The 22,221-nt window shown below is 51.8% G+C and overlaps 1 protein-coding gene across 1 annotated transcript; it reads right to left on the reverse strand.

Annotated features, from left to right (window-relative positions):
- Positions 1 to 10,820: 10,820 nt before the first annotated feature.
- On the reverse strand, positions 10,821 to 19,735 carry RAD51 (RAD51 recombinase). Its single transcript, XM_074149177.1, has 9 exons — positions 19,658 to 19,735; positions 19,046 to 19,183; positions 17,829 to 17,946; positions 17,209 to 17,300; positions 16,341 to 16,435; positions 13,028 to 13,141; positions 11,558 to 11,687; positions 11,247 to 11,368; positions 10,821 to 10,944 (listed from the first exon to the last, which is right to left on the reverse strand). The coding sequence occupies exons 1-9, from the start codon at positions 19,733 to 19,735 to the stop codon at positions 10,821 to 10,823; spliced, it is 1,011 nt and encodes a 336-aa protein (XP_074005278.1).
- Between the last annotated feature and the right edge of the window lie 2,486 nt (positions 19,736 to 22,221).

Genomic DNA, 22,221 nt, shown 5'->3' on the forward strand with positions numbered 1-22,221 from the left:
GGCCGCGGCCGCTCTGCCCGGGGGCCGCCGTTCCCAGCCGTTTTATGGCCGCCTCCGAGGCGGGGGAGGGGGGGGGGGACGAGCCTCTCCCCTCCCCCGGAGCGGCCCCGGCCGCCCCCAGCTCCGGAGGGGGCCGGGCAGAGCCGCGGGGCTGCGGGGAGGGGGCGGCCCCGACGGGGTGGCCGCGGCCGGGCAGAGCCGGGGGGGAGCGGGGGCGAGGAAAAGAGGGGGGGTGGTGATGGAAAAGGGGGGGGTGGTGATGGAAAACAGGGGGTGCTGGGCTTTCTGCCTGCTGCGAGCGCCGCTGTGGAAGTGGAGAGAGGAAATCAGCAGCCAAAATTTATTGGGACTCGGGGGGTGGAATTTCTATAGCGACCTATTTCCCCCCAAAATAATAGACCTGCCAAAACCCACCCGGGGCAGCAGAGCGGGGGGTGCTCAGTGTCCCCCCTCCCCGCCAGGCTCCTTCCCCTCTTTCTCCTCTCCCCGCTCAGGGCTGCCGGGGCCTCTCAGCGCTTGTGGTTTTTGAGAGCCTGGCCCCACGCTGCGGCTTTTCGGTGGAATTCGGGCTCCGGGCGGCTTTTCCTGACTCTGGCACTGGATGTCGGCGGATCCTGACCGGCCCTTGGTCCTGGACGTCGCCCGGTCCCGAGCGTCACCCGGGCCGGCTGTCGGAGGTGAGGCTGCGGGGACCGGCCGGGATGCGGGGATGCACGGGTGGGGTTTGCTGCGTCACCAGGCGGCCCGAGATCTCTCGCTCCCCTTCTCTCCTGGCACCCACCTGTGGAGCCCTCACCCCCGCCTGCCGCTGTCAGACAGCTCGGCAGGGCCCTGAGAAGTGAGGAAAAGGGGTATTTTTATCAGCAGAGGTGGCATTTTTCTCACCCCCACCCCACCCCCCCCACGTGCGCTGCTCAACGATGAACCCCGGGATGCTGGAGATGAGCCAAGCGGGAACCAGGACGGTGCTGCGGGGATTCCTGTGCTCGCTGTCACTCCGGGGACGTGTCCCCTCCCTGCCGAGCATCATCTCCTGCCTCCCACCTCCAGAAGCTGCTCTGGCGTCAGCTGGTTCGTCTGCGGGAGGGAGCAGCGTCCCCATCGCAACCTCCCATCGCATCCGCGGGGGGCGCGGGGATGCAGCGAAGTTGGGTGCTGGGGATGCCCCCCAAAGAAAAAAACAGATTTCTTCTAAAAAAAAAAAAAAGATGGTGGTGGTGGGAATAAAAAAAGAGAGCGCAAAGTGGACGTGGGCTGGTGAAATGGTTGTAGCATTTACATGGTCGTCTGGGGGTGGGTGAGACCTACTGCCCTCCCCCGGCTTAATTAGAGTCCGTGGGGCTGCGGAGGAGCGTCCGCAGGGGTCCCCGGTGGGCGCTGTCGCTGTCGCAGCCCCCACGCAGCAGGTCCTGCGGCGGGCCATCACCGCAGATGGCTCGTGGTTCAGCTGGAGCGTGGCCACCGAGGTGTCACCCTCGTTGTCACCCCCTGATGTTCCCAGGGGACCTGAGAACCACGACCCTGCGGTGGCCAGAGATGGACAGAGCAGCAAAAAGCGGGTAATAAAAAAAACCACCCAAGAAAAGCAAAGCCGGTGGGTGATGCCGGGGCTCAGTGCGGGAGCCTTTAGGTGTTTGTCGGGGCATTGGGATTCCGCGGCAGCACCTTTGTCTCTCCCAGAGGGATTCTGGAATTGCCGTGTTTTCCTGTGAAAACTGGGATTTCTGTAGGTTTTGTGGGCGCTGGGGAACGGGCATTTTCCGGGTGGATCCCAGGGATAGGGTGTTGGGGAATCCAACCTCCGGCGGGTCCGAGCCAAAGGGCATCGGTGCGGGGAGGTGCGTGGCACCGGGGACGGACGTGTCCCCTCCTTCCCTCCACTCCTTCGCTGGGACGGGCGGCTCAGCCTGGGGCTCACCTGCGGTTTTACACCTCGTAACGCCCTCACGCCCCTCACCCAGCCCCACTTTTCTGGAATTAAACTCCCCATCCCGTAGGGTTCCTGCTGGAGCGAGGGAGCCCAGCGCCCATTGCGAGGGAAGGAACCTTTCCAGGGGAAAAAAAAACCATCTTTGATTTCCTCCTGGTTACAGCCGTGCAAAGCCCTGACGCTTCATCGGAGGAAGCTGCAGCTCTGGGGCTCCTGTGCGAGGAAGCCTTGGTTTCCAGCAGCGACGTTGCATGAGGTTCGGCTGCGAACCCTTGGCGTTTCCTTCGGTTTAAGCCACGGAAGCGAGCGGCGCTCGTGCTCTGCCCGGTGCCTTCGGGGACGTTTCTCCGCCTGGACGCTCAGGGAAGGTCGCGGGGTCCCGGCGCTGCGAAGGCTTCGCTTTTGGTCCCGGCAGAGCGGGGAGCCCCGTTCGCTCGGGCAAAGGAAAAGGAATTCTGCACAAACAGGGTGAAATGGGAAATTTTCTCGGCCATTTCCCACGCTGCTCACCCCAAACCCCAGCGTCTCGGGGTCGTGCCGTGCTCCCAGCCGGCTCCGGCAGCGCCTCCAGCCAACGGGTTCCCGGAGCAGCTCCTGGGGGTGGGCAACGACACAGGGCTCAGCCCGGGGGTCACTCACTGAGCGCCGGGAATGGGGCTGCTGGTCTCAAAGCAGCCTGTGGAAAAGGGCCAGAGACAGGAAATAATGTTAATAATGATAACAGTGATAAAGATGATGATGATGATAACAACAACAACAATAATAATAATAATACCAAAAGAAGAAGAGGAGGATTGAGGAAGAAGAGAAAGAAGAGGAAAAAAAGAAGATGAGGGAAAAGAAGAGGAGGAAGAAGAAGAAGAAGAAGAGGAAGAAAGAAGAGGAATAAGAAGAGGAAGAGGAGGAAGAAGAAGAAGAAGAGGAAGAAGAAGAAGAAAGAAGAGGAAAGAAGAGGAAAGAAGAAATAGGAGGAAGAAGAAGAGGAGGAGGAAGAGGAAGAAGAAGATGAAGAAAGAAAAGGAAGAAGAAGAGAAAGAAAAGAAGAGGAGGAAGACGACGACATGACATAGAGGGACACCATACCCATTTTCAGCCTCACTCTGCTACCCCAATGACCGGTCGAGCCCACGTCCTCTCTCCCCAAAAGGCCTCTTTTCAGGGCAATTCAGCAAGGTGGGGTTTTTCTTTTAGGTTTTGGGGTTTTTTGCTTTATTTTCCTAAATCTCCCAAGAGGAAAAAAATTGGTCCCGTGGTCCAAAGGCTGGTGCTTGGCCGGGGCCCGTGGGAGGTTTTGGTGCCGGAGGGGAGACGGGCAGAGGGACACCGGCAGCGACGGCATCGGGGTGTTCGGGTCTCGGTGGGGGGGGCTCAGCCTCCGCGGCCGGGGCTGCCACGGGACCTGCCCTTGAGTCCCCTCCTCGCCCTGGGGCTCGGGGGGGGACGTAGCATCACTGGGGAGGTGGAAAAGAAAATTAAGAGGGGAAAAAAAAAAATAATCCCACACCACGGGAAAATGGGGAATTCCTCCTTGAGGCAACCGTGGTGGTTTGGGCTCCTGAGTCCCCTTTTCGGGGTTATTCCTCTCTTTTTGGGTGGGCAGAGGAGGACGAGGCAGGAGATGGGAATTTCCAGCCCCGGGAAGGCTCCGAGGCAGCAGCAGGAAAGCTGTTCCCGGCAGGATTCCCAGGCTGGATTAAAAACTGATTAAAACAGTTTAAAATGTCAGCTGCATCGACCGAGGTTGAAAACTTTGGGTTTTGGTGAGTGTCTGGTCTTTGCAACACAGGAAAGCTACCACTAAGCAATTGAAATTAAGAGGTTGATCATTAATTAGGCTATTAATAATAAAGTATTATATAATAATAATTTTAGTATAATTTAAGTGTAAATAAATATATAATATATATTATGTATTTTATATATTATATATAGTAGTAAATTTAAGTATAATAATAAAGCTATTAATAATAAAGTATAATAATTAAGCTATTTGAAAAGGGAAAAAAAAGCTCTCCCTCGGAGGCAGTTCTTTTCCCGGTTTGGGGTTCGGGGGCTGGAGAGCAGCTCCCTCTCCCCCCTGCCTACCCCCGGAGCCTCAGGTGAAGCCACCACCGACGCCAGCGGTGTCACCCACCAACACGCCTCTGCCATTTTCCCGTGAGTTCCGTAACCCGATGGTGGACTCCGGCGCCGTTCCCGGGGTGGGGGGATGCCGAAGGGGGCCTGGGCTGTTGCTTTTGCAGCAGCAAAACCCGGTCCCGGGGTCTCCTCCCCCCGGGCCCTGCCTGAAGGTAAAACAGCGCCGTGTGTCCATAAAAACGTGCTTTCCCTAAAGCAGGGAAAGCCGGCGCCCGAGGAGCCGGGGTCGATGCCGGCCAAGGTCGGGCTTTGCAGCGTCCCGCTGCCAGCAGTGAGCCTCGGAGCCAGGGCGAGAGAAATAAATAGAAAAAAAAAAATGACTCCGGGAGACAGTTTGGAAATCACTCAGAGAAGCAAATAAAGAAAAAGCCCCCCCCCCCCCCCCCCCCCCCCCCCCCCCCGTACCCGAGCCCCCCGGGCTGTCGGCCGCCTGCGAACCCTCACCAGAAAAGCCAATGTAGGGGAATTAAACGCCAAACCCCCCCAGTGTGGGGCGGGGGGGAGGGCTGCTGCTTTAGATTAAAAACACATTTGCGAAAATGAATCTGTTGTAAGATCTCATTCCCCCCCCCGTGCCTGGCCCACACCTTGTCTGGGCTGACGCTGAACGGCTCCGGAGGGGATTCCTGGTCCTGTGGGGTAAGGAAGAGCCCGATGGAGTGGGCACAGCACAGGGCGATGGGGACCCCGATCCCTGTGGGGTGTCACCGGGGAGGGGTCTGGCTCTGCCCCACAGCCGGGGGTCCCGGGGCCCATCCAGCTGCTCCCCCGGGTACCCTTCAACTGGGGTTATTTATTTTGGGGTGAGAGGAACCCAAAATGGGTTTCTCAGCCCTGCTGTAGAACAGCACCCAGAGGCTTTATTCCCACCCCCCCCATCACTCACTGCCCCACATGAGCCCTGGGCTGAGCTCACCCCCCCCGGCTCCCCGGGGTAAAGCTCTGCCAGAACTGGGCCCAGGTTTACTGAGCTGGGGAGGGCAGAAATGTCATTCTCCTCATCGTAACTGCTAATGAGAGCCATCGCGTCAGCAATAATTAAACCCAGGCAGAGGGGAGCTGGGAGAGCGGCCGGTGAAGCCTCCAGCAAAGGGATGCTCAAACTCCCCCCCCCCGAGGGGGTCAGGAAACGCTTCCCTTGATCCCCCCCCAGGCCCCGATGTGGCAGCATTTGGGTTTGGGGAGCGGTGTGTCCCCCGTGTGTGCAGGGGGTGGCATGGAGAAGGCACTGGAGAGGGACGAGCCCCCCCCGGTTTGGGGTCTCCTGGGGGGAGAGATGCAGCTCTCGCCATGGCCTCCCTCCGGGTGCCGCGGCTGAAAATCGGGTGGGATTTGCCCAAAAGGGGCACGGGGTGGACGTGAAGAAGGTTGTAAAGAGGAAACCACGGTCAGTGCCCCGCTGAGGTGTTTAACGGGGGCTTGAGGGGAGCTCTCGGCTGTGCCCCCCCAGCAGCTGCACCCACAGGGGTTACAATTAGATTCCCCCCCAGGAGGGGGGATGTATGTACAGCTGTGCCCCGCTGGGGGGGTTCAGCTATAAAACACCAGCAAAACGTGGTTTTCTGTCCTCCTGTAGCCGCTGAGCCGCTCAAAGCTCGTTACTGCCAGCACTTCGTTAGTGGGAGCGTCAGAGGGCTGGAGGAAGGACCCCCCCAGCCCCAGTGGTCCGTGGGGGACGGTTTGCGATGAACTGGGTCTCCGGCGCCAGCGGGACGGCCGCGGAGGGGGGGAGGGAAGCCGATCGATCCCCCGGGAAGCCGCCGCTGGATGGGGGTCACCAGACGGAGCACCTGGACGTTGGGAAGCCCAGAGGCCATTTCCAGGCAGTTTGGGTTCACACAAAGTGGGAGATGACGACCAGGTCTTGCCCTCCCGCTGGACTCGAGTCGCTCCCATTCCCCCCCTGGCACCTCCCCCAAATCCACCCAACACCCCCCCATCCCTGGGGTCCCCAACCTCGACCCCCCGCCCTTTGCCGCGTGGGAAGAATAACCCCTTCCCTTGGGTGAGGAAACCTTCAGCCTCGGGGTTAGTTATTAAAGCCTCCTTTGTGCCTTGTATTTAACGACTCCGGGGCGTTCGCTGGAAGCCCCGAGGGGCGCTGGGGTGCACGGGACTTTTCTGCCCCTCCTGGGTGGGGGGCACGGCCCCCGGAGCCAGAGGGAGCGACGAAGGATGTGACTCGAGGCCACGAGGGTGATCAGAGGGATGGAGCACCTCTCCTATGAAGACAGACTGAGAGAGCTGGGGTTGTTCAGCCTGGAGAAGAGAAGGCTCCGGGGAGACCTTATAACAGCCTATCAATACCTGAAGGGAGCCTACAGAAGAGCTGAAGAGGGACTCTTTGTCAGGAAGAGTGGTGACAGGACAAGGGGCAATGGTTTTAAATTGGAAGAGAAGAGATTTAGATTAGATATAAGGAAGAAATTCTTTCCTGTGAGGGTGGTGAGGCACTGGAACAGGTTGCCCAGAGAAGTTGTGGATGCCCCATCCCTGGAAGTGTTCAAGGCCAGGCTGGATGGGGCTTTGAGCAACCTGCTCTAGTGAGAGGTGTCCCTGCCCATGGCGGGGGGGTTGGAACTAGGTGATCTTTGAGGTCCTTTCCAACTCTAACCATTCTATGATTCTATGACTCCAGGGCACAGAGAAACCCATTTATATTTTAAAGTTTCTCCCGAAAATAAAGGCGGAAACCGTCCGGAAGGGAAACGGTGGGTGGTCGGTGGTCGGTGCAGTGCCGGGGGGGTCGAGAGGTTTGTCCTTTCGGTTCTCCTGAGCACGAGGGGTCTGTGCCGGGGGAGACGGGAGGGGAGTTATGGAGCACAAACACACAGCGCTCTCACGCCAGCGCCAAGACCAACACGTGCCGGCGGCCGAGGCCGGCAGCAAACCCCTGGCTCGAGCTTGTGCAGTTTAATTAACTCCGGTTACACAGTGAGGATAACGAAGCGTGTCCTCGGGCACCTCTCCCCGGCTCCAGCGGGGGGGTTTCGGGGCCAAACCCGGGTCTCGCTGGGGGAAGCGAGGCAGGGGGAGACACAAGCCCCGGGCAGAGGGGACTGACCTCTGACAAAGATCCCTCCCGGGCATTGAAAGCACGTGCCGGGGAAGCGCTGCGGTCGCACGGGGGGGGGGGGGCTGGGGATCTGCAGAGAACGGGGAAGGGAGAGCGGGGGGCACCCGGCAGCACCTCGCACCCCCATCCCCACCGCGGGTCCGGAAAAAGCCGGGGAGCGGGAGAACCCCTGAGAGCACACGGGCTGCTCCCTGCCCGCGGGCAGGGTTACGGGATGCGGAGTTACGGGATGGGGCTGGTTCTTCCCAAGAACACATGGGAATATTCCTCAACACCATCCTGCGCCCGTGCCCTTCCCGCAGCGAGACCCCTGGGCTCGGGGGACGGAGGGGTTTGGTTTGTGTATAAAACACCAGTTTGGCGGCCGACAGCGTCGCCAGCTCCCCCGGCACATCTCAATCCCGACAGCATTTCCTCTCCTCCCGGAGCCGGGGGTGGAGGCGCAGCAGAGACGGGCTGGACGGCGGCACAAAACCGCTCCAGAATGGAAAATTGAGCAGGATTTCCACTCGTGTCGCACTGCCTGGAGAGGAGCTTTCGGGGAAGCAGAGAGAAGTCTCTCAAGGAGGCAGCAGGAAGGACATTCGCTAAAGGAATATTAACCGTGCCTCCTGCAGGCTAAAGCGATGTTGACAATCAGCGTATTTAATTAGCCTTTCGCAGCGCTGTGTCATAAGCAACTTAAACCCTCTACGGGAATTCGTGCCCCTGCAGCTGCCACAGGGATGTCACGACTGGAGAAAGAGCTTCCAAAAAGGGGCTCTGTGTATAGAGGAACCAAACCCGCCCCCCCCCAGCCCCCCCGAGCTCAGCGCCTGGGCCGTGAGGAGCTCAACGAGCGGCGACAAACCCCTCACGCCAAGGCTGTTAGAAAAACCCCTTTCCAGGGCAGGAGCAGAGGGGGCTTGGGACGGGTTCCAGCCGTTCGCAGCCCTCAGCAGACTGTGAAAAGGAGAAAGTAAGAGGCTGAAGCTGAGGGAGTTGCACAGCGTTAAGCACAAAGCGGTACGAGCAGCGGAGGACGGTGGCACAGGCAGGACAAAGCTCCCCCTCCACGCAGGGCACCGGAGAGAAGCAACAGAGCAGAAAACAGGAGATTTTCCACTTTTGGTGTAGCCAAAAGCAATAAAACAAACCGTTCCGTCCTCCCTGCAGCGTCCTTTGTACCACGCGACACCAAGCGATAGGAACACGTTCACGAAGCGGGGTTTAAAAACCAACCTCCCCCTCGAAGGGCAGACTGCGTGCTCTCGAGCCGTCCTGTAAAACACCCCCCATTTCCCTAGAGCCTGGGGGAAATGCCCAGAGGGGCGACGCTGCGGCGCTTGCTCCCCAGAGCAGGGTAACTGCCCCCCCGGGGCGCCCAGCACAGCGCGGAGGCAGCGCTGCCCTCCGCACCCCGGCCCTCCGGGAACCCTCCGGCCCGGTAAAAGTTCACGTTCAGAGCGTTTAAACCCCATCTGCAACCCGGAATGAGATTTTAATGCTCAGTTTTACGCTGGGGGCAGCTGACGATGTGTGACAGGCGGCGCGGAGGGGCCGGAGCTCGGACACAGTCGGACTCTCAAGCCCCGTCACCCATCAGGAACACCCGGCACATGGTGAGGGAAACTGCAGACGTGTGACACCACGGGGCGGGTGAGAACAGAGCGGGGTCACCCGTGAGTGCTCTTCTGCAGGGACAGCGAGTGACAGCTCGTCTCAGAGACCACCCCCTGCCAAACCGCAGCCCCGGCCCCTCAAACACACAAAGGCTAGAAATTCCCACACGTCTGGGCTGCTTCCACAGGGCACGACCTTTCCTTCAATTCCTGCCTCGCTGGGATGGAAGCTGGAAGTCTTTGCCAGGCTTCCCCACGACAGACCCAGCCCCGCCAGGGTCCAGCCAACACCATTAATTAACAGCAAAGGCAAAACCAGCATCTTCTCGTTGCTCACCTCGGACACCAGCAATGGAGGGCAACTCACACGCAGGGCAAGCGTGAGCCACATGTAAGTGCCAAACCTCTGCCGCTGAAGAGCGGCATATGAAGAGCGGTTGAAGGAGCTGGGACTGTTTAGTGTGAGGAAGAGGAGGCTGAGGGGAGACCTCATCACTCTCTACGACTACTTGAGAGGACACTGTAGAGAGGTCGGTGCTGGTCTCTTCGCACAGGTAATTAATGACAGAACGAGAGGGAACGGCTTCAAGCTCCAACAGGGTAGGTTTAGACTGAACATTAGGAAAGAATTCTTCACAGAGAGAGTGGTCAGACACTGGAACGGGCTGCCCAGGGAGGGGGTTGAGTCACCATCCCTGGATGTGTTTAAGAACCGTTGAGATGTGGTGTTGGGGGATATGGTGTAGGGGAGAACTTTGTAGAGTAGGGTAGATGGTTGGACTCGATGATCCCAAGGGTCTCTTCCAACCTGGATGATTCTATGATTCTAAGAGACTGAGCAGCTCCCTTCCTTACTGACCAGTTCAACCCCAATTTAATCCCCAAATTAACATTTAATGTGAGTTAACGGCCTTCCACGCACATCTGCCGAAGAGAAAGAGCAGACACTGGCTATAAATGCCGTAAAGGAGAGCGCAGACAACTTGCCATCTCCTGAGAGTCAGTAGTCAACACGGCACAAGGATTTATTTCCTGCAGCTCTGTCCCGCTCACCCGTCAGAGACAGCCGGAGCCCACTCCCTGTTCTCCATTGTTTGTCCCAGAAATACTGTGCCAAAGAGCGAGGAAAATATTTTTGGCTGCCAACCACCACTGTGATATTATTCTCTTTAATCGAGTTTAGCGCAGTTCACAATAGCACAGCTTATAGAAAAGTACTGCATAATATAAAAGAACCTTTTTAACCTCAAGAACCCTTAAAGGACATGTACAGGACACTTAGAGCACGGTTGCACGGCTCATCTCAAACCAAGGAGGAGACGATGCATTTTGTTAGAATTAGGAGAAAAAAGAAACCCAGACTGAGATCCACGGAAGATTTATGCATCTTCTTCCTACCTGCAGATAAAAAAAATGCCTCAGTCCGAATTAACGCCTGGCTGAATCCCAGAGACCTGTGATGTCCTCAGGATTTTCATGGTCCTTTTTATTAAAAGCAGATTTCCACAGAGAAATAATGAAATACAAAAAAATGTAATTGAAGTGTGAAGGAACAGTTCCCAAAAACCAGCGTGTCGCAGAATCCAAACCAGAATTAACATAAAGACTCTGGATTGTGATCACCATCAGTCCCAGCAATAGCCTCAAATTCTTACTGTGGAATGCCATTCTGCTGTATTTTATAAATACCTAATGGATTGCTTTAATTAAGTCACCACTTTTCTTATTGACAAACCCATCAATGCTACTTCCAGTTTCCCTGAGCTATGAACTATGGCCACATCCTCTTAGATTTCCACGCTACGTCCACCGGTGGAGTCCAGCTGGAGACGCAGCCGTGAGGAGAAGACAAAGGCCGTGGTCCTGGGAAACCTTCTCAAGAACCCTGAAGGCCACGAGGGCAGAGCTCTCCCACGCAACACCTCGAGAGGGGGCTCAAAGTGTGTTCACTGATGGATTTCTGTGCTGAAATACAGCGTCCGAGCAGCAGCTGCGCTGGGGAAGCATCCCTAAGGTGCCACGAAGAGGAGTCCTTTAGGGACCCTGAGATTACAGGGGAGACAAAAGGGAGCCGTCAGTCTTTAGCATCGCCCACTCCATCAGCGTTAATGGCAAACATGGCTTCGGCCTCAGGAAGGCAAGGGGAGTCATAGATTTTACAGATTCGGGTTTCGCCTCGGCCTTTTCGCAGATACAGTCTGAGGGAAGAGGGAAAGAAAACAGGTAAGGACGTACAGCCCGATTCAGTAAATTGTTATCATCATCATTAAAACGTTACATTAGTGCACGAACACAGCACACTGCGCAGCTCTAACAACTGCTGAGAATGTTGTGTTGATTTTTCTGCAGCTTAATGAGTGCTCAGAGCAGCATTCACTTGTGGGGAAGCTGGGCTCACCACTGACAGACTATGTAGGAACCCAGAACTTCAAGGTACTGAGCCAGTTTCATAAAATCTTCCAAACCCAGGCTAAGGGCGGGTGACAGTCTGCTCCCTCACCTGGTGGTGGACGCGTGCGCTATGATGTTTCCTCCGATGGGTTTTTTGGGATCGGCAGCGAACATGGCTGCTCCATCTACCTGTGCCACCACTTGGTTGGTGATCACAACCGCCACTCCGAACTGCGGGCAGACAAACAATTCAAAGTGCATTTATTGTCCACAAGCTGAACAAAGCCGGGGGGAAAATAAAGAAAGAAAAGGAAAAAAAAAAGGAGAGAGCGCCATGCATACGCAGAAAGCCATTTGTGGAAAATTGCCAAGAGAAAGACACCCCATCGCCCGGAGAATAAAGCAAAGTGCAGCGTTTACCTCATCCGCAAGCCGAAGCAGCATCCGCAGGAACCTGGCCAGATGCATCTGCCTGGCCGAGAGCTCGCCTCTGCCCGAGTAATCCGTGCGATAGAGGGCTGTGGCACTGTCCACGATCAGCAGCGCGTACCTGCAGAGAAGTACAAGGTTCCCAGGAACATTTGCAGCAGGAATAACGGCTCTCCTGGAGCGTGGCAGCACCCGGCGAGCAGAAAGGCTGCACACAGGTGTGGGTGTAAGCACCTCTCACCCGCCAGTCAGCAGAATTCACAGAATCATAGAATGGTTAGAGTTGGAAGGGACCTTAAAAGATCATCCAGTTCCAACCCCCCTGCCGTGGGCACTAGAGCAGGTTGCTCAAAGCCCCATCCAGCCTGGCCTGAAACACTTCCAGGGATGGGGCATCCACAACCTCCCTGGGCAACCTGTTCCAGTGCCTCACCACCCTCACAGGAAAGAATTTCCTCCTAATAGCTAATCTAAATCTCCCCTCTTCCAATTTAAAACTGTTACCCCTTGTCCTGTCACTATGTTTCCTGACAAAGAGTCCCTCTCCGGCTCTCCTGTAGCTCCCTTCAGATATTGGAAGGCTGCTCTGAGGTCTCCCCGGAGCCTTCTCCTCTCCAGGCTGAACAACCCCAGCTCTCTCAGCCTGTCTTCACAGGGGAGGTGCTCCAGCCCTCTGATCATCTTCGTGGCCCTCCGCTGGACCCGTTCCAACAGGTCCATGTCCTTCCTGTGTTGAGGACTCCAAAGCTGGACACAGTATTCCAGGTGGGGTCTCATGAGCGAATTGTTGTTTTACACAACACTGACTTGAGCCGCAAGGTTCAGGTTACTGACTGTGCAGTAAAACCCAGTAAACCCAGAGAAAGTTGCTGCATGATTAAAAACTTAGGTTAATTATACTCTTATAAACTAGCCCAAACTTTAACGATTTCTGTTCCTAAACACCTCGTGCCACCACCTCCTTCCCTCCCCAGGGGCCCGTAAATCCTAGTTTCCAACTAAAGCTGTCCGCACAGGTTTCCTTGGTGCATGGCACGCTCTACATCAACACTCTTTAGTTCCGACAGCAACTATAAACTGAGCATTAGAATTGTTTCTCAGGCTGGCACAGGCTCTTTGTAAAGGCCCTTCAGCTGTCGCGGTTCAGGTCAGTCGCTGCCATCCCACATTCCAGCAGCACGGGGCATGAACTGACAGCCCACCGCGCATCCACCAGCTGGTTACTGGGACGGGGCAGAGCATAATCCAGTTTGAGAACAGCAAAACCTGGTCTAGTGGAGCCAAGCACTGAAGGAAGCAAGTATATTTCAAAAGAAGTTGACTTTTGAGGTAAACATTTACTTTCACATCTCACAATTTTGTATTCTATACTCCACTTGCATTCGCCCGTCATCTACAGGCAGCTCTATAATATGGGTCTGTATTGGCACAAAACCCTCCCCACCTCATCAGCCTAATTACCGGGATTCAGCCATCATGGCAGAGGCCTGATACAGCAGCTGGGTCTGATGGTCTGTGTTAAAGCCCCGAGCGTACGCCACGTTATCCAGGACATCGCTGCCAGACAAGCCGTACCTGGAGAAATCAGTGAGGAAAAAATACATCTTAGTGACAACTTCCTCAATCGGCATTATCTGGCAGGTTTTAAAGGCTGGAATAGAAACTCACAGTCCTGGGAGAGTCATAGAGATAAGAACAGGCAGCAAAAAAACCACAACACAACTTGGTGATGAAAAGAGAACAGAACAATTGGAAATAATTTTTCAAATCATATTTTCCTGCCCAGGAACAATGCAAAGTAGACCAGGCATTTTCCTCAAAAGCTCCCATTCTGGAACAGAATATTCTGAAAGCAGTATATTGCTAATAAAACCAGTGATAAACAGCCTTCCTCCACCTGCAATACCTTTGTCAGTGTTTTACTACCAAAATAATAAAAAAAAAGATATTCACATCCAACATTTTACATTTAAATTATTTGTATGGTGCTTTGAGAAATCCCTTGGAATTTGGAGAAGCAGCTGGTTGCCCTCCTTAGATCTGAACCATAGTATTATTTTTTTCTGATGCGAGAGAACGTACATGAATTGTTCTCATTTCTCACTTCACACCGAGGATACTTCACAGCCCCTGGGGCTGGAATGGATCTCTGCGGATCACCCAGTCCAATCCCGTGGCTGCAGGATGCTCAGGACTGTGTCCAGATGGGTCTGAACATCCTCAAGGACAGAGCCTTCACCCCCTCTCCAGGCAACCTGTTCCAATGGTTGGCCACACTAAAACCCTTTCTGGCTACCACTTGTGTACCTGTCCTGGTTCCAGTTGGGATAGAGATAATTTTCTTCCCAGCAGCCACTGTGTTTTGGATTTAGTATGAGAATAGTGCTGATAACATGTATTATTTTAGTTGTTGCTAAGTGATGTTTACATTAGTCAAGGACTTTTCCAGCTTCCCAGGGAAGCCGAGAGGAAGCACAGACGGGACATGCCAGCCAGAGGAATACTCCACACCACAGCCATCACACCCAGTAAATAAAGGGATAAACCAGTATACGAAGGGATGGAACCGACTGGAAGATGTACTCTCCACATACAGCCACGCGCAGGTACCCTCTTACAGACCTATTATCACTGCAAACATCATTTCACTTCTCGTCGGTGCCCAAGAGGTTTTTGCTGCCAAATACCCCCCCGGTGACAGGGAAATGTGGGAGCACTCCTCTGCTTGCTGCAGGAGAAGCCAGCAGGGTTACAGCAAATTGTCCTCAAAGAGAGTGAAGGGGATTTGGCTGGAACTGTCCCCAGTGGATTAGGGAGCACACATTCCCTTCCAGTAGCAAAAACCAAGGGAAATTACTTCCTGCAGAGGGACAATTGCTCAACAGCTGTGGGGAGAGAGCAGCAGCAGGGAGAGAGGAGAGGAGTAGTAATACCAGATGTTTCCAAAGTGAACATCTGTCAAATTAACCCCTAGGACCTGTGTAAAATGTCATCCAAAGATTATTTTTTTTTTGGCCTTTCAGTAACAAACCATCCAAATCCAGTACTGACGCCAATCTTTAGCTTACTACTTTTCGGTAACTTGACCGCCCTTCCCCCATTTAGGACGGTATGTCAATGAGATCTCCTCCCTCTAGGGAGGAAAGGAAGCAGCCCTGGTGGGCTAGCATGTCATATTGGTTTGGTATTAAATCTTACTTGATTTTTTCTACCGACAGTCATGGAAAGGCCCATAAATACTGGCCTTACCTCACAAATCTGAGGTGCTTTTAAAAAGCAGCAGTCCTACCCTTTCGTTCTCTCCGCTTCCAGCTGCTTGTTCTTGTTCCCCGCTTCACACCAACAATTGATGCTGCGCTGCAGTGAACCCCACAAGCCACCGCTCTGCTTCAGCCTACGCCCACAGCCACTAATGCCAACAGCCTGGGGCAAAAGGAACAGCAGGACCGCCTGCAGCGGCACAGAATCGACCCAAATTAAACGGAATTAAACCTTACATTCCTGCCCCGTGCAGCCTGTTAGCTGTGCAGCACGGTATTACAAAGCAGACATACTGTGCAGCACAGGGAAGGCAGCTTTGCCCACCAGGTCTCATGGGGTCTTGGCAAAAAAAGAGCTTCATGAAAACAATATATGCTGAGGAACGACAAAGGGTAAAAACAAAGAAACTTTAGAGAAAACATCTATAATGATAGGCCAGGCCTTGAAGTGTACTTGAAGGAAACACAGTCACTTGGCATTTAAATCTTGCTTCTGTAAACGCACAGTAAAAAAAAGGAGAACAGTTGCTTTTTAAGCTAGGAAATTTGTAGAAAAGTTTTTAAAATGCTTTTAAAAAAAACACCACATGTGCAGCCTGAACACATACAAACCTAAATCAGATGAGCAAAAGTGTAGAAACAGGCCAATTGATTTTATCTTTGCAGAACATCTGAGCCTCTGCATCCAAACCAGCCCAGCACCAGAAGTGCAGCTTGCTGACCTGACAGCTCTCATCAGCATCTCAGCAGCAGTAAAGATAAGGAAAACAAATACTTCAACCAAGTTCATTGAAGTTGCGTGTAAACCTTGATATTTAATTAAAACAATAATTATGGAAAATTAAGCACCACAGAAGCAGTTTTGAGAAAGCCTAAAGTATCACAAGACCAGAGTAACTCCTTTTTCTAACATACAGAACCAGGCTTTTAAATCTGACCGGAATCTCTGCATGGACAGCAGCATTTCTATTTGGGTAATTAAGTTTTACTTTCCAATTGGTATCAAAAAAACCACATCGTTAGAACATTCGGAGGTAGAGGCAGGAGATGAGAAAACAGCTTCTCAACTGCTCAGTGGGTGCTCTTGTATTTCCTAACAAAAATCTTCTGGCTGCTGTTGCGATAACCTTTTTACCAAAGAATCTTTGTTTCAAGGTAACGCTATTGGCAGAATTTAAGAAAAATCCTTGAATGGCTTTCACCAAAACTGGATTTGAAAGAAACACTAGTAAGAAGTGAAGAGGACACATTCCAGGGTTAGCTACTGTCATAGCTAAGTAAATCTAGAAACTTTGTTTATAAAATACAGCTAATGAAGCAGTCTGACATACAGGTAGGCAGGCAGGCAACTAGAATAGAGAAAGGTTTTTGTTTGGTTGGTGTTTTTAGGGACAGTTCCATGATTTAAGGAGACAGGCTGAGTTACACACTAATCCTTATTAAGTAACTAAGTTGTCCCGTGAGTTTTCCTTTCTTCAACTAACGCCCGTTCACTGCCAGCCCCAAGTACAGACCTTTCAGCCACAGCAAGAAGACGTTCTGGGCGGAAGGTTCCCTCTGTGTCAATGTACATCGCTTTTCCCTCTCCACCGCCTCGGTCAATGGGGAGCTAAAGGAAAAGCAAAGGAAGGAACATGAAATAAAGTATCAACAAATAATCCACTTACTGCCTTATGCTCTCAGCTGATACCATACAATAAAAAACATACTTAGCTATTGTGATTAAAGTCACATTTATCTGGGAAAAGTGGGAAGACAGACTCCTTTTTTCAATCTCTGATACCTACACAAAAGGACAGGTGCTTAACTGGGAACTGGTAAGTTTAAGATTAGAAAAAAAGGTTCCTCCAAACTGATCTACTGTTTGATAGCAAGAACAGCTGAAGGCTATTGCAAGAGTAACGTGAAGTAAGCTCAGGATACGTTAGGAAAAAAAGCAGCTAGTCAAGGAAACTCATTGGACCAACCCAGTTTCTTCTCCCTTTCCAACACTCTTGGTGACCAGAAAGGTCCTCTGCAGCCCAGAGAGCCTGAAGAGAGATCAAATGCTTCTCAGCATTTAAGACTAGAATTACGCTGCAGGGCTAGCGTCTTAAATGTTGTCAGAATAGTGAGGAGGAGAAAAAAAAAAAAAGCTACAGAACATGTCAAACACAGGTAAAAACTGTCACAAACGTAACTGCTGCTAAAGCAATCCTGGTAGGCAGGTTAAGCACCAAACAACAGATGCTGCAAGTACAGCCAAGGGTACTGCAGCTGCTCCCCTTCTCTGCAGCTGTTTATATGCACCACATCCCTACAGGCTGAGAAAGGTGCAAAGTAGCAAATATCCAACCCCTGTGCTGCCTGCATACTTCATCTTAATCAAGTGGGACTACTCACTTGACAGGTCACTGCCAGGGTATGACACAACTGTGTTTTTCCAGTACGGAACTCCCCGAACAGCTCTGTTATAGACCCCGTTTCTATTCCTCCTGAAGGGAAAATAATAACGACAATAAAATAATTTTTAAAAGATCACATACTTCAAAAACCACATATAAGTATTAGAGGCTCAGTTAAACACTTACTTTGGTTAAAAGTTTCATAACTCTAATTGGAAAAGCTGGTTTTCACACCGAGGGCTGTTCATGTTGCAGATAAGAAGTTTAGGTAAGTGCATTTTTGAAGATGCTGAAAAGCTGCAACGACTTGTTTTTGATCGCAAATAGGAACAGGGAGAAGATAACACCTGGCTTTGATTTCTTGAAATAGGTCATAAACTAAAGTAAACTAGAAATAGCCAAAATGAACAGCTCTGAGTATGGCATTACGACCAAAGGGTTTTAAAACTATTTCTTCAGCTTTTAAAAGAAAATCAATTGCGATACAAGACAGCAGAACTTTTTAGTTCAACCACAACTTGGTGTGTCTTAGGTGGTTTTGTGCAGTGATTGTGTTCATAATAAAAAAAAAAAAGCAGATAACTAAGGCTAATCAATAAAGAGAAATAAAATTGTTACCTTGCAGAAGCTTATCGAGTTCTTTGGAGCCAGTGGTGATCTGGATGATCTCTGACCTTCGCTGGTGGAACTCCGTTGCGGTGGTGAAACCCATGGGAACCAGTTTAGCTGCTTCGGCCTGAAGAAAACCAAACTAAGCAGTGCCAGAAGTGTTCACCCCATTCAGTTACCCCCTCTACTAATTAATACTGTAATTTTCTATGTTGTGAAATGGAGAAGCACCTATTTAATGTGATGCATACATTTTATAGACCATCTATTGGTCGGTACCTCTGAACAGAACTGCTCAATTCTGCTCAAAGAAAAAGCTCCAACCATTTTGTGTATTTTATGGAAATCTATCCCCTCCTCATCCCTCACCTTCTTAGTTCAGTTCTGTCCCTGTGAAACTTGAAACACTCCGGATGGGCACACAGCCTGTTAGGAATGCTGTCCTCCTAACAGTGAATAAATGTGTCCAATACAGGAAAAGTACTGGAGTTAAACATCGTGCTAGGTCAGATTTTAATAAAGTAGCAGCAGTTTGGCAGGAAGTCCCCATTCTGAACCAGAAGATGCTGTGAGGTTACAACTCAGGCTGCGCTCTCAGCCCCCAAAAGTAGACCCCAGGTCTGACGGTGAATTTCTGTCCCAGGCACACAATTAACACGCTTAAAAAAACCATAACAACAAGAGCTGTACTGCGTCAGCCCCGCTGTTCATAACACAGAATCCTCTGCCTTGACAACTGCCAACAGCGGAGGCTATGGAAAAGTGTAACACGCCAGGGAACAAGGGACTGACCCTGTGGATTCAGGGAACAAGGCTCCCGATCCAAACACCACCCCACAAACATTACGCTCAGCCCCTTTTTAAGCCAATTAATGCTACAGATGGCCACAGTGTCTTGGGACAAGGAGTTCCACAACTGAATTGCAACCTGTACGAAAAAGTACTTCCTTTGCTTTAGGCTCCTCATAACCCTTCTTATCATGAGAAATACTGAGCTAGAAATAATAGTCATATTCTCCACACCTTCCACAATTTTTATAGACCTTTCTAACAGACCCTCCCTCTTCACTTCTTGAAGCTGGTCCTAGTGTGTTTACTGCTTCATCTTTACTGCCCTTCTCAGTATGCCCTTAACGGAGCCTTCCAAAATCACCAGAACACTTTAAGCCAGTAGAAATAAAACTTCTGGAATATCTTGGGTTAAAGCTTTTCCATAAGCCCCTTACCAAGATTTTGTCAGCTTTGGCTTCACTGATGCCTTTAATATTTAGTAGCTCCTTCTTTGGTGCATAAGCAACAGCCTCAACGGTGTGAAATCCAGCTTCTTCCAATTTCTTCACGTCATTTGCATTTATACCACATTGCTGAGAGGCAGGGGAGAGAAAAAAAAGAACACACTAAGACACAAATACCTTAATTTAACTTCCGCTGAGCACCTTCAATTGCCTTCACCAGATGGGGATCAAACTCTCTGATTACAAGCCAGCATATGGAGTGTTACCTCCCTACTCACTTACACACTAAACCCCACAAAAAGATGTAATATCCTTTTACCAGTGTAATGTTTGCGTAAGCTATTAACTCTGTAGATGGCAGAGAACAGGCAGAAGGCACCATTCCCTCCTGGGTTTAATAGATGCTGGAGGTGACCAATACACGTTAGGGAAGTCAATGTAACATAAAACATAGCTGTTAGCACGTTGCTTTTTTTGTTTTGGGTTTTTTTGACAGAAGACAAATAAGAATTTAGCAATGCGGTTTTCAGATACAACTTGTGGTTAAGGAAAAAGACTAGCAGATTTCTTGAGAACTTACCCTAGAGCTAAGCCCGTACCCACCTCTAAGCGAGCTATGAGCTGTGGCCCAAAGCTCTCCTCCTCTGCTGACGTGTCTGCGTTTGCTTCCAGCATCGCCATCGCACCAGGCACTCGGCACAGCCCCACTGGAAGAAAAACCAAGTAACTCTGAGATGCAACAGACACCATTCAAACAAGATATACGTGCAAAGTGTTTCAAAGTGCATTAACAGATCATTCCAAGTGTTACGTGAGAGCTTCCTCCCCTCCTCTATCTCTTAGCTTGTGCTACGAGTGCTGTAAGAAATAGCTGTGAGGGTGGTGAGAGCCTGGCCCAGGTTGCCCAGAGAAGCTGTGGCTGCCCCATCCCTGGAGGGGTTCAAGGCCAGGTTGGAGGGGGCTTGGAGCAACCTGGTCTGGTGGGAGGTGTCCCTGCCCAGGGCAGGGGGTGGGAACGAGATGATCTGTAAGGTCCCTTCCAACCCAAACCATTCTATGATCTCTTGCTTGCTTTCTTACGTAGTATTAAACATTAAAAACAAAACAAACCAAATGACTGTTGTGTTAGCTGGTGAGGTAATAACAGAGTGATAATAAGAGGTGATAATAAGAGAGGCTTAACAGAGAGCTCCACAGTATTTTGGTGTATAATATAACAAAACTAACTTGCTATGAGTGGTATCTCATTTTAGCAAGGTTACTTGGTCCTGTTAGAAGATGTTTTACTTGAGACTGGCATCAGTGCTCTACGAGACTGCCCTCGGGACAACCACGATACCAGCACCTTGTGGGGCTGGGAAGGGGCTTTGAGTCCTCCCTGGGGACCCTGCTGACACCGCCAGGCATCCATGCCACCCTCCCCAGCACCACGGGGGCACGGGCAGCTGAAGGGGACAAAGAAATGTATACGTATACACGGGTATAACGTTCCTCAGGTGGCTTCACCCAGGGGCCTGGCGGCGAAATCACCAACCCCCAATGTCCAAGCGGAGCAGACGAGCCACAAGCGGCGACAGTGGCGATATGGGACACCTCTGTCAGCCCAGCCCCCCCCCCGCAGCAGGCCGCAATCCCCGCACCGCCTGGCAACCGCCGCCTCACCACCTCCTCGGCGCACCGCATCTCACGATTCCCTTATTTCCCCGACGCTGCCTGCCCTCCCCTCCTCCAAATCCATTATTTTTCAAATTTTTCCCTCACAAATCCTCCCCGGCCCCTCAGGCCGCTGAGGGCTCCCCCTCAGGCCGCTGCGGCCTTCCCCGGGTCGAGCCTCCCGCCGTTGAAGACCCGGACCGGAGAAGGAGCCGGGGCGGTGGGGGGGGAGAGAGCCCCAGGAGGACCGGGAAGGGCGGAGGGGAGGCGGCCGGGCCGGCCTTCACTCACCCCGCGGCGGGGACCGGACCCTCCCGTTAGCGTTGGTGGCCGCCGGCGGGTTCGGAAGAGCCCGCCACCGGCCTCACGTGACGAGGGGGAGGGAGGCGGAGCGCGCCAAGCCCCGCCCCTTCCCCGAGCGCGCGCCTCCGCGCGCGCTCGGGGAAGGGGCGGGGCTTGGCGCGCCTTAAAGGGACCGCCAGAAAAAATGGCTTTAATGTTACTAATAACGCCTTTTTTTTTTTTTTCCCCCCCTAAAAAAAGTAAATTAATTCTTGAAACGTAATTAATTTCTTCTCCCTGGACCTTTTTCCCTCCCATCCTTAAGAGCGATAAAGCCCTCGCTCCAGGTCTGATGGGAGCTTTCCCCATCAACCCCAGGGGATCGTCGAGGGAAAGGGGAGTTCTCCGATACCGTACGTCCAGCTTTATGATTGAGCAATGGCTGTGAAAAGCTTTAGGAATGGCATTCGCATCCAAATCTGGCTTGCAAAATACATAGTTTCTGTAAATACGTTCTATGAAGATTACATGTTATACATGGAGTGTATATATATATATACACACACATCGAGGTGACAGATGTTACCATCTTTAAGTCCTCATGTCCTGAAAGGAGTTTAAATTAGAGTGTCAAGTACAAATATAAATTAAAAAAATAAAACTGGGATCGCTCAATTTCTGCCAAATCCTCTTTTTCCACTGCAAACGCCGGGCTTTGCTTTGCGTCATCCGCTGCTTTGATTCAATCGCCGATAATAAACTCTTCCAAACCCCCCCCTCGGTCTAGTGAATTTAAGACTCTGACAGCGATCACGTCCTTCGGCTTGTAAATATTCTGAAAGACACCCAAACCAGGCAAAGGGAGAAGCCGGAGCGGGATAATGCTGCTCGAGTTCTGCTGCAGGACCTTCTGCCGCCTTGGGACGCTGGGACCTTGAAAAGGAACTCTGGGTTTAATACCCCAGTCAGTTGCAGCTTGGGCACGAGTCTCATAATAATAATAATAATAATAATAATAATAATAATAATAATAATAATAATAAATGCATCTGCAAAAGCCAGGCCACGAAAGCTAACACTAGGAAACGCAAGGGAAAAAAACCAAACCAAAGCCAAAACAACCAACCCAAACAAGTTCATCAGACAAAACGTCCTCCCAAAATTATTCCAATAGGATCAAGCACATTTTCAGTCACAAGTTTAAACAGAGCAGCCAAAAATCACAACTTGAA

This window comes from Numenius arquata, chromosome 6, assembly GCF_964106895.1.
Source record: "Numenius arquata chromosome 6, bNumArq3.hap1.1, whole genome shotgun sequence".
Lineage (NCBI taxonomy): Eukaryota > Metazoa > Chordata > Aves > Charadriiformes > Scolopacidae > Numenius > Numenius arquata.